The 22,249-nt window shown below is 49.5% G+C and overlaps 2 protein-coding genes across 4 annotated transcripts in view; one reads left to right on the top strand and one right to left on the bottom strand.

The window, feature by feature from the left end:
• The window catches only part of Cdc50 (cell cycle control protein 50A), a 70,829-nt gene that overhangs the window by 17,013 nt on the left and 31,567 nt on the right, over positions 1-22,249 (top strand). The window lies entirely within an intron of this gene.
• mmy (UDP-N-acetylglucosamine pyrophosphorylase mmy) overlaps positions 1-22,249 on the bottom strand; it is a 105,092-nt gene that overhangs the window by 66,356 nt on the left and 16,487 nt on the right. For both annotated transcript variants that reach the window (XM_065455754.2, XM_065455755.2), the window contains exon 2: positions 11,059-11,652. In XM_065455754.2, coding sequence (XP_065311826.2) covers positions 11,059-11,117 — 59 coding nt within the window. In that variant the 5' untranslated portion in view covers positions 11,118-11,652. The remainder of the gene's footprint in view (positions 1-11,058; positions 11,653-22,249) is intronic.

Raw genomic sequence — 22,249 nt, 5'->3', positions numbered from 1 at the left:
TCTATACGATGTCGCGATCACAAACGAAGACGGACACGTAGGTTGCCCGACTGGCTGTTGAAAATGGTATGCTGTTCCCAGTGTTCATTCATATTTAGTGCGGAACTTGCGCTCTAAGACTTTAGTGCACTCAGCCTCTTCAGACGCCCAATTAATTCTGTTCATTAAGAATTTAAGTTTCACTACATTTATTTTTTGTATCTTCAGAATCACTTCAAAAGAAGCGTACAGTCGCAGAACGAATTGAAAATTTTCGAGTCTTCTGCTAGTTCTGTCAAGTTTAGAGAATGTGAACTCCATATATGCGAGAACTCTCAGCGGGAACGCCAGATACGAGAGCATGGACTACATTTCATAACTAGTCCACCTGGAAAACACCCATTTATATAGCCACCTGAAAAAATACGTCTGGCGTGAAACATCGCGAAAAAAAGGAAAGAACGATGAAAGATATGAGCCCACTACTCGACAGCATATAGTGGAACCGAGTACAAACGCCCAGCCGTCAACTTCCAAACTCGTTTTACTGAAACACTTCGCGCACTTTATTCAAACTTGCAGCACAGGTTCATTCGGAAAATGTTTCAAATGTCGTCGTTTTCACCGGTGCTTTTGCTTTTGATGAACTATCTTGGCGCGCACAAATGCACATACACACAGCACTATTGAAGCTAGGGGGTCAGATTTGCATATCGAAACGCGCCCAGCGTTGCTACGGCTGCCACCAAACCCGCACTTCCTGGAACTCCTATCCCGGCGTCCTTCCCGCGGCCACCGAAATCAATCGTGCACGGTCTTGGTGATAGGCGCCCGCACCTGTCGAGACAGCGACAACGTTCACGGGCGGACAGCGGCGCTCTCCATAGGCGTGCATGCAGACCGGCGGGACAACCGGTTTAAATTACGCAAACCATGCGGGTCACATAATCGAGGCGTACGGAGACAAATCCCCGGCTAAGCTGAACGTAGTGCACATATGGCGAGTCGTCACTACTAGGACTGCAAACCATACTGAAACATTCCGTACGTCATCCCAATAATTCCGTATATTTTCTTTTTACGGCATCTACGTGGATTCGGTATAAATGCCATAAAATTTTCCTAGGAGTTATACGGAAGTATTAGAAAGCGTATGGAACGTTTCAATAGGAAATCCTCTGTTAGGCCGCTCATCTCTCGAACACGCAGAATGGACGGCGGAGGGCTGCATGATTGTTTTGTATATACTTTTGAAGTGCCGCGAGTTGCCCGTGCGTTTTGTGAATAGGGAAGCGTCTAACCCCCCAGCGCCTCAGGCGGCAATCGTTTCTGTGGTTGAGGGGTCGGACGGCCCGCGTGGTGTTGGGTGACGAGCCGAGGCGCGCGCCGCCGCGGGGGGGCGCGGTGCAGAGGCGAAAAACGGACTCGGAGAAAATGCTTTTACGCGGGCTTTGTTGACATTCCGCCGATGGTCATAATAGGGCCACGCGGACAAAGCTCGAGCGGACAAAGGTTGTATACGCGACGTTGTGGCGCCGGCTCTTGAGTCCCCTGCTAATTGGAGACGCAGCTGCTAGCAATGTTGACCACGTCTGGCGCGTACGGAGCGGGGGGTTCGCGCCCCTCGCATTCGGACGGCAGCCACGTGCATCTTGTTTTGAGCACTGGGGAGAGCCCGCTTTGTGTCGTGTTGCAACATGCAGTGCGCGCCGTAGAGAGGGGCGCGGCGTCGTTTGAAGAGCACCCGAGTCCGGATGCCGCCAGCGGTAATTAGTTTCCTACCAGGAAAAACCTTGAGGGGGGACTACGGTACGCGGTGTTGGGACACCAGCGCCCGAGCCACCCTTGCTGGCTGGAAACGCCGCTGAGGTGCGAGATGGCCTCAATAAATCATGCAGGCCTGGCGTGTTTGACGAGGCCGTCACTGACCACGTGGAAATAGGAGGGGGAGAAGAAGATGTGGGAAGAGGGAAAACAGGGTGGTTTTCCAATAGATTCACTTATGAGAGTAAGCCCATCCCTTTGGGTTGTGGCTTAAGAAACTGTCAACTCTCATTGGCAATTGCTTCCGTGGGATGGGCTAACGACCCTACCGCCCTTTTTCTTTGTCTCTTTCCCCTATAACAACCGAGACGAGGTGCTTGTTCCTCAGTCTAGGCTGTAATCACTAAACCTGATAGAACAGTAAGACTCCGTACGATGCAACGCTAGTCTGGGCCGTAACCACTTAGTGGTAGAACAGTGAGACTCGGTTGATCGTACGTAGTGACAGTTGTCCTAGGCTCTAACTTAAGAAAAAGTAGAAGAGTAAGGCGCTGTTTACCTATGTGTTTTGTATCAGTGTTCTTTTGCTAACTCTGTATTTGACTGTGTAAATATTTCCGTTGCAATATATCTTCAAGTTTTGTTACCTCCAACCTGCCTCCTGCTTCATCAATGCCGATAAACACCTTGAAGAGACTTTGGTCGACTTCAAGGAGAAAAGAAACTTAACTGGCGCAGTCGACAGGATCGGCGAGCTCTACAACATCGAATCCTGGACCAGTGGTGAAGGGATCAAGTCATCCAACGAGCACCTCCTGCACCTTTGAGAAGATCCCACAGCAGTCAAGCCCGGCACCGTGGAGGAGATCCGGAAACGACAGTGCATTCAGCAAAGGGTGAGCAGGATTTCTTGCGTCTTTCTCAAGTTGGCATGGCAGTTGATGTGTAGAGCAAATGGTGAGGACACGCGGGGGCGCAGAGACAATGGAGTCTAATGGAGTTGAGGGTGCGACGGTGGCGGAAATGGATCGGAATCGGGAGTTATCAAATGACGATAGGCTAAATTCCGATAAGTCAAATGAAATGAGAGAACCCAGTCAGAGCCAGGAATTTTCGCAGCAGGCATCTCAGCCTTTGCAAATTCCGAATGATACAAGAACGCTTGAGCTTGAAATTCAAAGGCTCAATGCTCAGACTACCTGTATACAGCTTCAGATTGAGTACGAAAGGCTGTTGCAGGCAAGGACGAATGCTGAACGTCTCAATGGCACGTCGTCCAGCGCTGAGTCGGAGCGGGGCGATCGGAGGCGAATGGGCTTCGACTCCGTCGAGCAATGCGCAAAAGTGCTGAAAGGGTTCCGCCTGCCGTGTGACGCGGATGTACCCTTATGGTTTGAGGAGGTAGAAAGACTTTTTGCTACTTACGGGGTACCGTATGAGAGTCGCGTGCATTTAGTCATGCCAGCTCTAACTGAGCGCGTTCGCTACCTACTGCGTAACCTCAACCAGGAAGAGAGTACAGATTACGAGTCAGTTAAACAGGCAGTGTTGATGGAACTGAAGCTTTCTCCTGCAGAGTATCTGCAAAGGTTTGAGAGAGCAGTGAAGCGGAAGGAGGAAACGTGGTCACAGTTCGCGTCGCGAGTGAAAACGTATTTTTCCTACTACCTTCAAGTGAGAGGAGCCGACACTGTAGAAGTGATGGCAGAACTCATGGTTGCGGATCGTATAAAAGCGGGCCTTAGTATAGAGGGTCTTGAGTACGTGAGGCTGCGAGAAGGCGAGGAATGGCTTAAGCCGCCTGAGATTGCCAAAGTACTGCAAACTTTGGAACAAGCGAAAGGCAAAGGATATGCCTCAAAGCCATCAGCGGCAGAGATGGGGCAAAAGCCGACGCGAGTGGCGAAAAGCGCCCTAAAGTGCCACGTATGTCACAGCTCAGGCCATTTCGCTAAGGATTGCCCGAAGTCTAGTGACAAGGGAAACCAGCCAAAGAAGGCTACCGAGCCAAGGCCGAGGGCACAAAGGGTGGTGATAGTCGACGAGACGGGAAGTGGGATACCTGATGGAGTCCTTACTGCAAAGGTAGAGGCCTTGAAACACAAAGGTGAAGGCATGACTAACCTACAGTTGATCCCGATCTCATGCGGAAACGTATCCACAGATGCGATTTTAGATACGGGGAGTGAAATAACTGTCATACGCGAGAGTCTGCTTCCGCAATGTATTGTGGAGCCTTCAGGCACGATACGATTGGTTTCTGCATTTGGTAAAACTATTGAGGCAAAGCTAGCAACGTTGCCGGTAAAGTTAAATAGCCCGCAAATGGCAGCGGAACCTCAGAACGTTGACCTACTCTGCGCGTTGACTAATGAGCTCGTCGAGGGCACAGATTGTTTGTTGACCAAGGAAGATTGGGAACATTTGTTGAGGGCCAGCAGCTCTCTGGAATCCACTGTAGCACCGGCCGAGCCTACTCAGATCATAGAGCGATCAAATGAGAAAGCCGAGGCAGTGGCCTGCAACGTTACTTTGGAGGAGGAAGGTGTTTCTGGGGAAGTTGAGCTAATTGATGAAGAGAGGGATGCGTCAATAAGCCAGAGAGAAGAGTTCCGCAGATTGCAGCTAGCTGACGCTACCTTAAAGAAAGGGTGGGAAGATGCTCGGAGTGGGAAATCCGGCATGTTCGTCTCTGATGGACTCTTATACCACTGGGACTCAATAGTAGGCACCCGAGTGAGACAACTAGTTGTTCCCAAAGACAAGCGCAGTGAGGTGATGCGTTTAGCTCATGAGTCACTATGCGGAGGGCACCTAGGGCCAAGGAAAACTAAAGTGCGTATTAGGTGTAATTTTTTTTGGCCTGGCATGGAGAAGGAGGTATTAGAGCATTGTCGTTCATGCCATGATTGTCAAATTCGCTCTGACAGGTGTCGCACGGACAGAGTACCTATAACTCCTCCCACTAGGCCAAATCACCCTTTTCAAATTGTCAATGCAGACATCATTGGACCCTTAGACAGACCGTCAGCGAAAGGTCATAGGTACGCGCTATGCTTGGTGAACATTTGCACAGGGTGGTCAGAGATTGTCCCACTGCGCTCTTTGACAGCTAAGGCGACTTGCGACGCGTTGATTGAAATTTTCAGCCGCACTGGCGTTCCGGAAATGATCTGTTCCGACCAGGGCACTAATTTCAAATCACAGCTCACACAGTCGATGCTCGAGAAATTAGGTTGCGCACCAAGATTCTCAACCCCAGAACACGAAGAGAAAATAGCTGCAATTAAGAATGTGGCGCCACCACGCACTAAAAAGGAGCTACGCAGCCTGCTAGGACTGTGCGGCTACTATCGCGAGTGCGTCCGAGATTGTGCAGAGGTGGCGAGCCCGCTCATGCGGTTAACAAAGAAAGGGGTACCCAATAGCATACCCTGGTCAGAGGAAGCTCAGACGGCGTTTAAGACGCTGAAACAGTCCCTGTGCGAGGCCGTGGCGCTCAGCACTCCGGACCCATCTGAGCCCTACTGGCTTTTGACAGACGCGTCAGCTACGGCGGCGGGTGCTTGTTTGGCGCAAATGACAGCCGAGGGAAAGGAGAGGCCTATTGCCTTTGCCAGCCACCGCTTCACGCCGACTCAGACGCGATGGTCGACAATTGAGAGGGAAGCGTTTGCTATTATATGGGCCTTAAAGAAGTTTGACAACTGGCTTTTTGGTGCCGAGATAAACGTTGTTTCCGACCACAATCCATTGTCGTACCTTACAACTTCGACTCCACACGGGGCAAAATTGACAAGATGGGCGCTGGCTTTACAGCGATATCACGTGTCAGTGCGACATCGGAAGGGTGTCAGTAATGGTAACGCGGATGCTTTGTCCAGGCTTCACAACAGCTCATGGAAGCCAGCGTAATACTATACTGCCATGCCAACTGGATGGGCGTGAATGTTCCTGCTCACTTGGCGCTGTATATTGCGGACTTTGTGAGTGCCGATTCAAGACCCAGAGACACTAGAGTGCTCTTACAGTTTGGAACTGCAATCGTGTGCTTGATAGTTTGATGACATGTATTGTGTATTTCTTTTTACTCTCTTCTTGCTTTGTTATATGAAAGTGTTTGTTGTTGTGATGTAATTAGGCTAGGGTGTGGTTAGAATGTTCATTACGTAATCGCGGCAGTGATTTATCGTATCACTGAGCGAAAATCAGCCCAGTATACTCTTTAGGGGGAACGTGTTAGGCCGCTCATCTCTCGAACACGCAGAATGGACGGCGGAGGGCTGCATGATTGTTTTGTATATACTTTTGAAGTGCCGCGAGTTGCCCGTGCGTTTTGTGAATAGGGAAGCGTCTAACCCCCCAGCGCCTCAGGCGGCAATCGTTTCTGTGGTTGAGGGGTCGGACGGCCCGCGTGGTGTTGGGTGACGAGCCGAGGCGCGCGCCGCCGCGGGGGGGCGCGGTGCAGAGGCGAAAAACGGACTCGGAGAAAATGCTTTTACGCGGGCTTTGTTGACATTCCGCCGATGGTCATAATAGGGCCACGCGGACAAAGCTCGAGCGGACAAAGGTTGTATACGCGACGTTGTGGCGCCGGCTCTTGAGTCCCCTGCTAATTGGAGACGCAGCTGCTAGCAATGTTGACCACGTCTGGCGCGTACGGAGCGGGGGGTTCGCGCCCCTCGCATTCGGACGGCAGCCACGTGCATCTTGTTTTGAGCACTGGGGAGAGCCCGCTTTGTGTCGTGTTGCAACATGCAGTGCGCGCCGTAGAGAGGGGCGCGGCGTCGTTTGAAGAGCACCCGAGTCCGGATGCCGCCAGCGGTAATTAGTTTCCTACCAGGAAAAACCTTGAGGGGGGACTACGGTACGCGGTGTTGGGACACCAGCGCCCGAGCCACCCTTGCTGGCTGGAAACGCCGCTGAGGTGCGAGATGGCCTCAATAAATCATGCAGGCCTGGCGTGTTTGACGAGGCCGTCACTGACCACGTGGAAATAGGAGGGGGAGAAGAAGATGTGGGAAGAGGGAAAACAGGGTGGTTTTCCAATAGATTCACTTATGAGAGTAAGCCCATCCCTTTGGGTTGTGGCTTAAGAAACTGTCAACTCTCATTGGCAATTGCTTCCGTGGGATGGGCTAACGACCCTACCGCCCTTTTTCTTTGTCTCTTTCCCCTATAACAACCGAGACGAGGTGCTTGTTCCTCAGTCTAGGCTGTAATCACTAAACCTGATAGAACAGTAAGACTCCGTACGATGCAACGCTAGTCTGGGCCGTAACCACTTAGTGGTAGAACAGTGAGACTCGGTTGATCGTACGTAGTGACAGTTGTCCTAGGCTCTAACTTAAGAAAAAGTAGAAGAGTAAGGCGCTGTTTACCTATGTGTTTTGTATCAGTGTTCTTTTGCTAACTCTGTATTTGACTGTGTAAATATTTCCGTTGCAATATATCTTCAAGTTTTGTTACCTCCAACCTGCCTCCTGCTTCATCAATGCCGATAAACACCTTGAAGAGACTTTGGTCGACTTCAAGGAGAAAAGAAACTTAACTTCCTCGTTATAGCGAAACCGCTTTATACGAAATGTTGCTTTATGCGAACGTTGAAGAACTATGAGAGGCCCACCAAGATGAACAAACTGGTTAAAAACGACGTTTCGGTTCCCGCACGGGGGTCAATAGTTTCTGTATCTTGTTCACCGACTGTTTTGTTCACGATACAGACGACATTTCGTCGAACACTCGACTTCACTGCGCGGCTGCAATGCATGCATGCTCCTCAAGTCGGATATTTCGGACTTCAGTGGCGCCAGACCCCGCTTAGTACGAATCCGCTAATCTCAGAAGAGACAGCTCGAGGCAGCACACACAGTGACACTGCGCTTTTTCTTCCTTTTTTTTTTTCGCGTCAACCTGGAAGAGCGCTGCAAAGGCCACTTCGCCACGTGGCGGCAGATCCTGAGGACTGCGGCTGCATCACGCGATCACGAGAGACGACGGCAGCTCCTGACGGGCATCGCTATCCATGCAGAATCTGACAGCTTTCATGTACGTCGCCGCTGTAGGATGCAACTTCGTTCCAACGTATTCAATATCCTACATAAATTAAACATCCCAGGGAGGAAACATTTATGAAGCAGAACATTTCGTAAACGAGTAGCAGAACGAGAGCGCGATTATGCACCGCTTCTATCGTGTCGCCTCCCCGATGATGGCGCCGGCTTCCAAGCCATGCGTAACAGCCAAAATCGTGCACACATCACGCGGTTTTCAAAGCGGAAACACGAACACGTGCACTGCATATTAGCACTAATTTGTTCGCGTTTCATTCCTCCCCGAACGTATGCGTTTTACGAGCCGCGCGGGCTGTCGGGGTGCCACATTTCCAAGCTTCCTTCAAGAGCCACCCTTCTTTTTAACGAAATGCCGCTTACAACGAACTCAATTTCCTGTTCCTACGATCTCCTCATACGAGGGTTTGCTGCATATATATATATATACGTAACAATCGAGAAATGCAAAGTAACCTCGCTTTGCATCTACAGCGCATTCGCGTAGCTGTCTTAGAACGCTCCCTCCCGTTGTATGGCGCAGGTTTATAGTACGCGCTCAACGAAAACGAAACAAACAACAACGAAACGAAAACAACACGAGCGGCTTTCGAAACCAAGCGCGCGGCCGCCTCGCGAAAACTGGACGGTCGAACCCTCGACAACAAGTGGGCGACCTTTGGTTCTCGCCGATCGATCGATCGATCGATCTGCCTTCGCAAGGAACGCGGAACGGCTTGCTTGCAAACGCCGGCAAAAAAAAAATAATAATAATAATAAATGTCGAACCAGCGCCCTTGGCGCATACTCGCACTCGCAACAAGGCTGACGAGACTTGTTGCCCCCCCCCCCACGACGAGCCCTCCCCCCCCCCCTTTCCCGATAGGTAAGCAGGTGGTGGTGGTAAAAACTTTAATTCGTCAACAGAAATTGATTTAGGAGATTAGATGTGGGAAGTCATGATGGCTTCGTGAGGTGGCCGTCAGACCGTGTCTTACGGCGACTTCTAAAGCCCAGGTCACGGCCTGCAGTTGAACCGCAGGTTCCGAGCTGGTCACCGCAGCCTCCCACTGCTCTCGGTTGGATAGCTGCCATAGGTAAGCAAACAACTCTGCGGAGTCTGGTCCGCCCGGCGACCAAAACGAAAGTGGTTCGCCCCGCCGCGCGCAACTCGTCCAACGGGTCGCTGGGCCGCCGCCGCCGCCGGCACGTTTTGCACCGGACGAAAGCGCACGTGACCCCCTCGACAGCACGCACGCACTCAGACGCGTGTAGCGGCAGCCGCATAATCCGTCGCGGGAGACGTGAGTGACCTCCGACCCCGAAAAGGGGGCTTCGCCAACAGACCCCTTCTTCGCAGGGAGTCGCTTCTCCGACCCGCCGTGAGACGAAAATCGTTTGACCCCCCGCGCGTGGTTCATCGCACGCCAACGCGGTTTGCGGCCGCGCACAATGACGCGCCCTGTACGAGTACGCGCGCGTGCTGTTGAGCGAGAAAGAAAGAAAGAAAGAACGAAAGGAAGAAAGAAAGAAAGAAAGAAAGGAAGGAAGGAAGGAACGTTTTTGCTCGTTCGCACAGTCGGATGGGCGGCTTTCCGTCGGCTCTCTTGTAGGCGGGAATTTCCCGAACGGAAGTTTCCGAATTCTCGTTTGAAAATGAACAACAAGAACAAGAAGAGAAAGGAAGAAATCATGAATGAAAGGAAAGAAAGAAAACAAGGACACAACAGACTTGGGCGAGCCTACAGAAGCGCGGGCCAGTCGCAGTCCGATTTCTAGCGAAGCTGCCTCTTACCGAGCAGTTCCGATAAGATTAGATTAGATAAGATTATGGGGTTTTACGTGCCAAAACCACTTTCTGATTATGAGGCACGCCGTAGTGGAGGACTCCGGAAATTTTGACCACCTGGGGTTCTTTAACGTGCACCTAAATCTAAGCACACGGGTGTTTTCGCATTTCGCCCCCATCGAAATGCGGCCGCCGTGGCCGGGATTCGATCCCGCGACCTCGTGCTCAGCAGCCCAAGAAGAGGCATCAATACTTTTGTTGATTGTGTTAGAGGCATCATCCATAGAAAGTGCTCAAACAGACCGAAAAAAAAAAAAACCGACCCCCAGAAGAAGGAAACACGCACCACAGCGCTTCGAGTTATGTTTTTTTTTTTAACAAACCGCCATTTTATGCAGTGCAGCACAAAAGTAACTGGAACACCAATTCATTTCGCGGGACACTGAAAATTAATATATTGAAACTGGTGCACTCCTAAGAATTGGTTCGAAGTAAATACGCCTTGCCAACTCGCTCGCTACAATTTGTAGATTAAAATATGTGCCGTATAATAATAAGCCATATAGTAAGTTTGAAATTACTAAACGCCCCACCTTAATTTGATGTTTAAAAATTTTTTTCTTAGCGCTAAAAAAATACAAATAGGTTAAGAACAATCCGCATATGTCTGCACACCCTTGCAGTTCTACGGACCCCACACACTGAAGTGTTCACGGTGGGCAGGTCATAAACGGCACAATGTGTGACCGTTAATTTCGCGGTGTCTGCCGCACCGGACAGCATGGTACAGCATCGTACAGACGATCCCGGCACTACGCAACTTCTGCTTCTCATAACATATATATATATATATATATATATATATATATATATATATATATATATATATATATATATATATATATATATATATATATATATATATAGCAAGCGATCAGCGAGTTCGTTCGCCTGTCAAATTTCGTCGGCGCAGCTCTCTCCCTGCTAACTCTCACAGCGCCAGCTGACCTGACAACAGCTGGCATTTGCTCTAACAAACGGCACGGTTTTACGTGCACGTGCCAACGCAACTTCAGGGCAGTAGTAAACAGTGACAAGTTCCGGATCCAAACTTTGTTTAGAATATGCGCATTATTTCAGCCCCTCCTGCCGTTCGCCTTTTTTCTTTCTAACTCTCTCTCTCTCTCTCTCTCTCTCTCTCTCTCTCTCTCTCTCTATCTATCTATCTATCTATCTATCTATCTATCTATCTATCTATCTATCTATCTCTCTCTCTATCTATCTATCTATCTATCTATCTATCTATCTATCTATCTATCTCTCTCTCTCTCTATCTATCTATCTCTCGCTCGCTAGTTCAGAACTAAACGTTCATTTCACTTTGTCTCTCTCCCTTTCTTTTTTCCCCGTTTTCGCTTGTGACAGCCATCACATTTCCCGCTTACGTGCAAAGCTGCGTCTCACAGCGTCCCTCACCTTTTCTCCGTGTCTGCGTGGCGCCTGGCAGGCTCCAGACGGGTCTGTGTAGTCGGCATATCCGCGCCCTGTGATCCGTTATCCGGGTTTCTTCTTTTCTTTTTGAGCCTCACCCCGGCTCGTTGCGCCTTTCCGGAGAGACGACGAACGACGGAGGTCGTGGCGAGTTCGATCGTCGATGCCACGTCGATGACCACGACGGGAGGACGGAAGGGGGGGGGGGGGCGCACCACCGCGGAGTCACGAATCGAAATCACCAAATTCACCAGACGGTGCAGTATGGCCGCCACGCGTCACACCAAGTCGAAGATCACCACCGCACGCATGCACGCGCGCGCACACCCACACGTTGCAGGCGCTGCACAGGAGCAGACGACGCCCACGCGGCAGGGAGCAGACGACAGCAGCAGCAGCGTTAGCAGACGACCGAACACGTAGGCGCAGACGAAAAAAAAAAAGGGGGGGGGGCAGCAAAAACAATAAATGCAGCGACAGGAGCGCCTCCCGTCACGGCGCGGACGTTTTCGTAGTCGCAGTCAGCAGCGAAGTCGTCATCACTCCTCTTCCACTCACGGTCTCCGTATCACCGGCCATCTGTGCAGATAAAGTGGGAAGGTTAAAAAGAACACAAGTTGAAAAAAAAAAAAGACGAACAGCAAACATGTCGCGCTCGCACGCTCGCCGTTTCTGTCGGAGGCCCCCCCTTCCGTCAAAGGTCAGATACGACGTTCCGCCACATTGACTGAAAACACTTCGGTCACCCGAGCTGCCGCAGCAATACGAAACGGGGCCCGAAACTCCCCGTTTGAGCGAAGACGTAAACAAAGATATTCTTCAAAAAGAAGCGCAGCCGAGACAGCGAAGCGACTTGTAATGCGATAGCGTTGCCGGACACTCGCCAACGTTCGTAATCAGCGTGCGCTAAAAATAAACAAGGGTAATTCCGGAGTGCATTGATATTATTAATATTAACCCCACATAGCTCAGAGTATCATTTTCGATACGCTCAGTTTGACAGCTCTTAACTACTGAGCGGGAAAGCTAACGCAAAACCCACAGTAGCTTTTTTTGTTTTCATATACTGGGGCAAGTTTTGAGTTGTAAGTTGTCTAGGAAGCCAATTACTAATCAATTTATTATTTACCAATCAATATTATTCAAGACATTTAATTGTTCTTATTTCGTACGAATGTACACTCCGTGCCCACAATCAAAGGTCAACAAGTTCCAACAATCCTTGACGTGGAATAGTGCTGCTTTCCGGGGCGAATAATCATCATGATTAGCAGATTATTTGCTGCTTTCAACACGAGCCCCAACAGGTCCCACAAGGCGTGTCTTTTTACTAGAAATACCGTCAACTGTCTCTCGACGGCGAATGAGAAAGACTTCACAATGAGTAGACGCTCCTTGAGAAGCAGGCCTCTGGCTCCTGTTACGAGAAGCATGTTTATATAAATATGCGACCTCTAAAGCACGCGACGAAATATGCACTGGCGTGTCGGCCCTATTATTCAGCCCAACAATCTCCCTCGCACAAGCACAATTCTAAACTTTGAGCCAATTCACTTGCTGAGGAGGCCATTACTTCTACGATATATAACAATATATAATTAACATGACTGCACTAATTAAATCATGTTCATTAATTACTTTACAGAACATATTTCAATGTACGAATCGTAGACCGTGAGTTCGCAAGGCACGTCCACTTGGAACAATTTCTCAGGACTACACCGGTTTCGAGAAATTAATTTTCGAAGTGTCCGACGAGATACGTTGGCGTTCCAGCTACTTTTGTTCTTCAATGCACAGGACAGCGTTTTCTTTAAAATGTAACAGCGTATTTTTACCGCAACTTTAAAACGGCGCATATGTCGAAATCGGTGCTATCCCCAGAGTTCGTTCGAAGTTGATATAGCTTGCAAACTCACTGGCAACAATCAGTAGACTGAAATAGGTGTCGTAACGTAGCATTGCCATTTGTTGGGCGTGTTGGTAAATTGAAAGCATATTTAGCGCCGGCAAACAAGGACGGAAGGGAGACGACAACACAATACGCTAACACAAGCTAACTTTAGCCAGAGTTTAAAAAGTACGCGAATGCCACGCAGCTGGACAGAACCAAGGTAATGTTTGCCGTCGCTTGGAGATACTCAGATTATTTCTTTTTCATCCCGCCTAATCAGATAGTTAGTATTATATATTCTCAAATATTAACTTCTCAAACTTCTCAAATATTATAATTAGATGAAAATGCCATTGAAAAAATTGTAGAGCAACATGAACAAAAACTCCCAATACAGGTTCCTGTCGCTCAACACGTGCTACGTAAAAGTGTTTTTCCGAGCATAAGAGAAGTCCGCAAATGCACGCAAAATTGGCGCGCGACTGGCCGCTCGAGGCAATAGGCGTGTATTCTCGGGCCGCTGCGGTCACCGCACGTCCCGTGCATCTGCCGCAACAGCTGCTGCAGCCGCGCCGACACCTCCGACGCGCGTGACGTCATAACCACAGAAGCGCAGACCACGTGCACAGGCGCCGTCGCCACTTTTCCCCCCTCTCATTATTCGTCAAATAGGATTTAAAACAAATAAAGCACTAAGCGTTCTTGCCCTAATAATACACTAAGCGTAGGCACCGAGCACAACACAGGGGACATTACTTACACTTGCTAATTGAGTTAACGAAATGATACATTAATGGAGTTAAAAGTGTATAAAAAAAAACAACTTGCCGCAGGTAGGGAACGATCCCACGTATTCGCATTACGCGTGGCACGCTCTAGCAATTGAACTACCGCGGCGCCATTTTCCCATCCACTTTCCGGGGTACTTCCGTCTTACTACTAGAACTAACCCGGGGAGTGTTAGCCAGCGCCACCACTCACCAACCTTGGCGGCGGATGTGGAACATCCTTTCTGCTGCAGGCGTCACCGGTACGTGATCTTTTCCGGGTGGAGGCAACTGGTCAATAAACCCACACGTGCTACCTCAAGGCATCAATGTTTCCGGATTCGAGACCCTCGTTATGTAATGGACGAGAAGAAAGAAGGGTAACCGAGGAGCCCGATTTTTATTATATCATACGAAGCCAACATATATATATATATATATATATATATATATATATATATATATAAATGGGGGGTGGTGCGTGTGTTTCCTCTTACAAGGCCGAGTTCATATGGTTCTTTTAAACGCAAGATATTAACCTTATCTCCTTATCTTTGGAAGTTGGCGGAGTGCTTCAAGCCTGCTTCCCCTCCGCCGCGGGTCGGCCTGGTATTGCACCACCTCTGGGGTCGGACCACGCATTCCTGCCCACGCGCCGTGATACGGACGCAAGCCGGAAGGTGTTAAGGGTACTTAACACCTCCCCCCTCCCCCCCGGATTTCTGGGAGCGCACGCGGGGGACGCATACGGAAGGGAGGAAGGGGGTGGGGGCTGGCGGTAAACCGTTTCGCTGTAAAACAGTGGACACTAGAGACTGACAATGCTGCCTTCGCTCGCGAAAAAAAAAACGCACAACGGTGCGCGAAAATAGGCATCGTTATAGCGATATCAGCGCTTCGCAAGCGTGTTCGTTCGGAGTGGGGTGCAGGCGAAGCTTGCGCGCAAGCAAAGGGCAAAGCATATCGGAACACCGCTTACGCAGCTGCGGGCACAGGGCTGATAGATAACCAGGAAAGGGTGGACAGCGAGACGGTCCAAACTATGTATATGCGGCCGATGAGATATGCAGAAAAGGCAACCTTGGCCGCAGCGTAACGCTGAATGGAGCGGTCAACGACTTCCGTGCCGCCCTGTGTCCCAGCTTACACAATGTACCAAGCTGTTCAAAGAAAAAAAAAACAGATCAAAAGGACAAAGTGCAAGATACAATTATGAGACCTACACGGTTTTCCGCTGCTCCACCACTGTAGACCGAACACTTACGATGTTATAATTTTGTATCACGCCGTGTTCTTTTATTTATTGATTGATTTTTCCTAAACAGCTCGGCTAACGTCAGTTGGGACACCATATATATATACATATATATATATATATATATATATATATATATATATATATATATATATATATATATATATATATATATGTGTGTGTGTGTGTGTGTGTGCTCGTATAGGAGAGAGAGAAAGTATGCATAGAAAGGCAGGGAGGTTAACCAGAGGTAGTTCCGGTTGGCTCCCCTGCACGGGGGAAGGGTGGATAAAAAGAGAAAGAGGGTGGAGGGTGTCGGTACTCCTTAAAGGAGTACTGACACAAAAATTTGAAGTCGAGATAACTTGTGAGATCGAGTTAGTTGGTCACACACACATCGTCTATAAAATATCAGCGGCGAATATCGCTTACAACATATTTAAAATCAATTTTAAAGCACGTGCGCGCAGCCAACCGCAAAACAGAGCACCTCGCGACATTGACATCAACCGGGATTGTAAATAGCCAAGAAAACGCTACGTCATGTGGCTACGTCACGAATTTTTGTTGGCTGCCATGCGGCTTGCATGTGCTCTTCTCCTGTGTTGTTGCTTGTTCTAGCTGTTATACTTCTAGTGGGACGCTCTCCGGGTCGCTGCAACTGCAGTTTTTGTCGTGTCCATCGCAATATTTCCCACACTATCAGCTTGGCTGTGCTGCCACAACGTTCAACGCCGATTTGTTGTGTCTTACCATTGATTGTGGCCGATGCGAGGGTTTTGTTGAGGTTCGTCCTCGCCATCGCCGGCCGCAATATCTGAGTCGCTAAGTGATTGGTCACGTCTAAAGCGCGAGACACATGGCGCGATTTTCCGTGCGATCTGCAGAACGGCGCGTCGTGTGCGACTTGCCGCATGCGGCGATTCGGAACACATGGTACGAATAAGCGAGCGGCGGCCCAGAACCGGCGCCCCTGTGTGGAAGTTCGGAATGCTGCGTAACTTCGAACAGAAAGTGAACCGTATTTGCAGAGCTATCTTGTTTGAAACAAACGATGACAATATAAACACGTCTATGCGAGCACTGTAGACGTGTTTCCGCAAGGCCGCGTTGCAGTATCGGATCCGTTGACAGCCGCCAATGGCCAAGAGCCGGCAGGCATAGCTCGCTGGGCCATCGCATCCGACACCGGTTGCGCTTGTGACACGATCGCTTGCAGCTCGTATAACGAAGAGCCTATGTTAGTCGGCACAACGTGTACACAGTTATGTCACGCTTAAATTGCAGCACGTTTGCTTTTATTGGCACCGACAGAAGCAAACGAGCATGCCAAGCGGGCTTGCGATCGCTGAGAGACGATGTAGGCCTAGCTCGCCGGCCGTCTATCCGGGGCCGAGGGTCCTTGCGATGCGTCCGCAGCTCGTAATAAAGCGCCTAAATTCGTCAGCACAATCAATGCCTGAACATTTATGTCTCCCTTAAGTGAAAATACGGTTAGTTTTCCGGGTGCCGTTAGTAGCAATGAGTAAACAGGCCAGTCAGGCGAGCCGCTTCGTATACAGACGATTGCTGGCGCGTCTGCGCTTACCGCGTCCGAGTAGAAATCACGCCAACGATTTACTATTTCGCACAACGTTTTATAACTCGCACTCTTTCGAGGTCACTTTATTCTAGAAGTTATTTCGTGTCAGAAACAAATTGTAGCCCATTTATGTGCCGCCGTAAGCGGCGAAAGAAGCCCGCGTTTCGACCAGGGAGAGAAAAAAAAAAAACAGACATGATCGGAGCGGCGAGGCGCCCGCTCGCCGGCCTGGCCCCGCCGGGTCTACCACGTGGCCATGACGTTCACACTACCAGCGCTGTCATTGGCTGCGGTCGTCCGACCGATGCGGCAGTCGCACGACAATATTCAGCAAGTTGGTCGCGCACGCTGGCTGCGCGTCAGAGCATACGTCATGGCTTTTTGCGAACACGTGACCACTTTGTTTACATTCCCGTTTGTCCCGTCTCGTTGCTCTCTGGAACCAAAACTTCGACTGGTCGCTACAAAAATGACTGCAAATAATTACCTGTCGCGCTCTGAAGTAAATGAGGTTTCGTGCCGTGGTTACTGGGTCATTAACTACTTATTAAAGCAGAAAAAACCACGTGGATTTTTTTGTGTGTCAGTACTCCTTTAATAACGCGAGTGAGGCCTTCAGCGCGGATGTTCTTTGGGAGCACTGCCATAAAGCTTTGAGTTCTGATAGTGGACGATTGTACAACTGGTCCAGTACTCTGCACATCACTTGTCTCCGGGCACTATTATCGCGGGCAGACAGATAATATGCGCAAGCGTGTCATCGCTGTTGCTTGTGTCGCACGTGGGGCTGCTGGCCATTCCGATAAGGAAAGCATATGAGTTCGTAAATGCCAACGCTTATATAGCCACAGACGATACAGCATGGTCTGTTCACGTCGTGGTAGCCATGGCGGTAGGTGCGTCCGGAGACAACGAACGTAATCTACACATGGTGAAAACGTTCGAGTCCCACAGGGGGGCAAAGTACAATCACGGGACATCAATCGCAGCCCAGCCGCAGCGTCTGTTCGCGAAAGCGGAATGAAGACTCGTTGACCACTTTCATGTGCAGATCGGGCGACTTCGTCGGCTTGGTCATTCCCGGTGATGTTGCAATGTCCTGGAAGCCATTGAAAGATTATGTTGGGTCCCTCGTTATGGCTGCGATAATAATGTGTCGAATATCTGAGGCCACTTGTTCATTGGGTCCGTGGCGCATTGGGCTTTGTATGCACTGAAGAGCTGCCTTGGATTCACTAAAGACTGTCCATTGTTGTAGTGGCTCCTGATTAGTGAAATCAAGTGCAGCACGGAGTGCCGCAGGGTTTGCACCCGTCTATGTGGTCACACATGAAGGTTTTCATTTGATTTCTTCAGATTTTGCCAGGATGACGACTTCAGCAGCGAAGCTGTTGAGGTTTACCGAACCATCTGTGTGGACATGTTGCCGGAATCTGTGCACGTTGTGAATGTGTTCCAAAGTTGTTTGCTTCAAAGCCCGCAACGGCGCTACAGCTTTCTTTCTGATGCCTGGAATTGTCAATTGCACTTGCGGCCGGTGCAGACATCACAATGGGTCTGATTATCGTGTAGCAGGCGTAAATTGTGGTGGCAAGTGTGACTGATGTCTTACAATACTTTTGGCAAAAGTTGAATGTGCCCTCTTTGCTGGCAAGCAAGTAAGATGGTGTGAGGGAATCCGAGTCTGGTGTCGGATGTGTGCTCTCAGGACATCTGTATCAATGTAGACTGTCAAAGGAGCGTGTCTGGCAATGGCCACTGTCGCAATCGATGACGTAGTTTTGGAGAGACCGAGACAAGTTTCGAGTGCTTGTGTTTGCACACTCTGGAGTTTGCGGATATTTGTAGCGCAAGTATTTCCTACTACAGGTAAGCTGTACCGCAGAAAGCCCAGAAACAGTGCTTTATATAGTTGCCACATTTATGGTACTGTTGCGCCCGAGGAGTTCCCGCCGAGAAACGCAAGGTCCACAATGGCGGCCAAACGATTTGTCATCTACGAGACGAGTAAGCTCACGTTGCAGCTCGGCCTGCTCCTTATGGAGTTTGTCGAGTGATCCAATATATGAATAATAACTGCATTGCCATTGCCAAAGATGCTGCAAACGGATTCTTCAACGCTACGCACTGTCAAGACAAGTAAAATATGTATTTTTTCATAGAAGAATACACTCACATGTCCCAAAAATTGTGTTCGAAATAACTTATATCAATGCTGCCATGGTTTTTGTCTATTTAATAAATAACAAAAATATCACACGAACTTTAAAACCATATCAGTTCGAAACCAGCAAAGCAGTGCATGCCGCTGATATGAAAAATGTATAGGCCATGAAATGAACAAGTTGAGGACAAATGTTTGAATGAAACTTTTCCAGTCAAGAACCTTGTTTACATTAGTGTACATGTGCAACGGCCAGTGAAAATTTTCAATGACGCTGTCATTTGTTCCAATGTATTGCTCAGGAGCAGCTGTCACCGGTCGTGTATTGTGAGTAATTGTACCGAAATTATAGTCGCAACAGAGACCACATATAGAAAGCAGGAGTTCTGCAAAATATACGAGGGCGAGTCAAATCAAAGTGAGCCAATGCGGATATATGACAAACGGGTCACTTTATTTAAAAGTAGTCTCCATGAGCACTGAGACAGTTGTCCCACTGACTAAGGAGTCGCGTGATTCCCGTTTTATAAAACTCTTTCGGTCGCTGCTTCAAAAAGTCTGACTGATTCTTTCACGTCATCGTCCGACACAAATCTGGTTCCCTCGAGCTGTTTCTTCAATTGCCCCAAAATGTGGAAGTCGCAAGGCGACAAGTTTGGGCTGTATGACGATTGTTGCAGCGTTTCCCACTTGAATTTCGCCAGTTTTGTATTAACCACATCAGCGGCGTGGGCACAGGTATTGTCGTGGAGCAACATGACCCCATTCGTCAATTTTCCACATCGTTTGTTCTTTATTGAGACACGCAGCCGATCCAGCGTTTCACAATATCGGAAACGATTGATAGTATCTCCAGGTTTAGCAAATTCTATTGGTAATGGCCCCTGATCGAAAAAAAGTCAACGACACCTTTCCGGCGTAAATGACGGCCTTTGCTATCTTTGGGGGTGGTCAATTCGAATTTTTCCCCTGTAGGCTTTGCCATCGTGTTTCAGGCTCTTAGTAGTGGCACAATGATTTGTTCCCGGTCACAATTGCAGACAAGAAGTCGTCACCCTCATTGTGATACCGGATCAGATCAGTCAAGGCAGCGCCGAACTTCTCCGTTTTCTCGCGGCAGCCCAAAATTTTCGACATCCGTGGCGCACACAAGACCTGATAACCGAGATTGTAATTAATTATGGCGTGAGCAGAACCGTGTGATGTCCACAGGCTCTGCCAGTTCATCGGTGCTTATCCTCCGTTCTTGTCTAATCAGCTCGCCAATCTTTGCGATTGCGTTGGGGGTGATTGCACGGTGGCTTTGGCGCGGTCTTAGATCATTTCTGCAATTTTTACGTCCTTCATTGAAGTGTTTCCGCCAACGCTTCACAGTGGCCAGAGAAATGCAACGTTCAACGTACACGGCAGCCACACGGCGACTAATTTCTTTTTGGGAAGCACCTTCATCTGTCAAGAAACCTCAGGACACCACGCTGTTCGACATTTGGAGCGTCCATTATGTCACGCAACTATGTTCAACCCAGTGTATGAGCGCATTAAAGGACATTTATCCTCACACCTGCGTGTCACTTTTGTATATGAGAGATGCCTGTGTGGTACGCACATGCCTTGCAGATAATGAACCGAACCATTATTGCGCGGGGTTGGGCGGCTCACTTTCATTTGACTCGCCCTGGCACATTAGAAATGCGAAGATACAAACGAATATACAAATGCGGAGATACAGCTTGATGTAGGACAAAAAAGTGCCTCTAGAAACAAAGTTCACTGCACGTATATACAAAACCTCGCAATAGGATATTTAAATATTATAAGTCTCCAAAGATTCTACCTATCTAAGAAAAGTCACGGTATACAATGCGTCAAACAAGGCAAACAAACATGTTGCGCAATCACAGATTCGCAGACCACATAATCCTAAGGCCCTCCCCACTCCCTCCACACCCCCTGGCGTATCGCGCGCGAAGGAAGGCGGCGCGCTTTCTCCCCGCTTTTCTCCCTTGCGAACACAGGACTGAGCCACCATCGTCGGCTCACCCATGCCAACACCCCCCCCTACGCTTTCACTCGGCCATACAGCATGCGACCCGCCGTGGTTGCTCAGTGGCTACGGTGTTGGGCTGCTGAGCACGAGGTCGCGGGATCGAATCCCGGCCACGGCGGCCGCATTTCGATGGGGGCGAAATGCGAAAACACCCGTGTGCTTAGATTTAGGTGCACGTTAAAGAACCCCAGGTGGTCGAAATTTCCGGAGTCCTCCACTACGGCGTGCCTCATAATCAGAAAGTGGTTTTGGCACGTAAAACCCCAAATATTATTATTATTATACAGTATACGGCGCGTGTTTACAATGTTATCGCCCTTGGATTTTATAGGAACATGAGGGCGACGACGACAGCAGGGATGCGCCTGGAGTGTCCACATAATTGGTATCGCAATAATGTAATAAGAGTATCCGGCAACTCAAGCGTCCTGTGGCCCATTACTTTCCGCAAAAGAAGTAAGAAAATCGGACTTTCACCATGCGACAATTCGCTGCGCCGCAACAAGGTATTTTTTTTTCTTCGTTTCTGGGGTGAGGGCACCGAAATGACAAAAAAAAATAACGAAGGAAAGCATGTTGGCCACAATTTAATGCCTACTTTGGGCACCTAACGTGGCTGCGGAAGGAATATCGAAGGAAAAGTGAGACGCTTGGTACACAGAGAAACATACGCATAGCGCTCGGTTTCCTGCACCGGCGAGACAAGACTTAGTGGAAAGGTTGCGCCCAAGCGAACGCGTTGCAATCCGTCGAGCCCCCAGAGTGATGGCGGCGAGCGACCATTGTTTCCTTTTCTCGTATGCTAGCCAGAAGTTTTTATATACATATATATCCACGACTCGCCGGCCCGGGTCGCTTTGTCGACGTGTCTGGTTGCACGCGCGCTTTTGCTCCGCAACGCGTGCTCCTAACTCCGCGGATCTTCTGCAACTCGCTGACGATTGACCGCCGCTTTACCGGCGCTATATTAACGCGACAGCGTTAAGGAGCTCGTGTCGCAGAAAAGCCGGTGTCGTCGGCGTCGGCGACGTTGGCCGTGAGCGATAAATCTCAGCAGGCACTTCATGAATAAAAAACAACTTGCGAGATGGGCTGGGTGGGAATCGAACCAGGGTCTCCGGAGTGTGAGACGGAGGCGCAACCACTGAGCCACGAGTTCGATGCTTCAAAGCGGTACAAACGCGCTTCTAGTAAATGCGGTGTTGCCTTAGAAACGCGCTGTTTCTAATGCTCAGGCGTGCGTCACTTGCTCAGGCGCACATTTCGTTGCCGCGCCGAACGCTGCGTTGCTCGACGCTCACCGCGTCCGATGCGGGGCGCGTAGTCGCTGCGCCAAAGCCCATTGTCTTACATCCCTTGGCGGGTCGACGGGAACGCTGTCGCGTTCCACTCTTGAAGGCGAAGCTTAAGCGTCCTCCAGTTTTTCGGGATTGGACCGAAGTCGTCGCATCCGTTCTCGAGCGGCGG

The sequence above is a fragment of the Dermacentor albipictus genome, unplaced genomic scaffold (assembly GCF_038994185.2).
Source record: "Dermacentor albipictus isolate Rhodes 1998 colony unplaced genomic scaffold, USDA_Dalb.pri_finalv2 scaffold_129, whole genome shotgun sequence".
Lineage (NCBI taxonomy): Eukaryota > Metazoa > Arthropoda > Arachnida > Ixodida > Ixodidae > Dermacentor > Dermacentor albipictus.
Note: the sequence above shows the minus strand (reverse complement) of the source record. Positions and strands in the feature narration are given on the sequence as shown.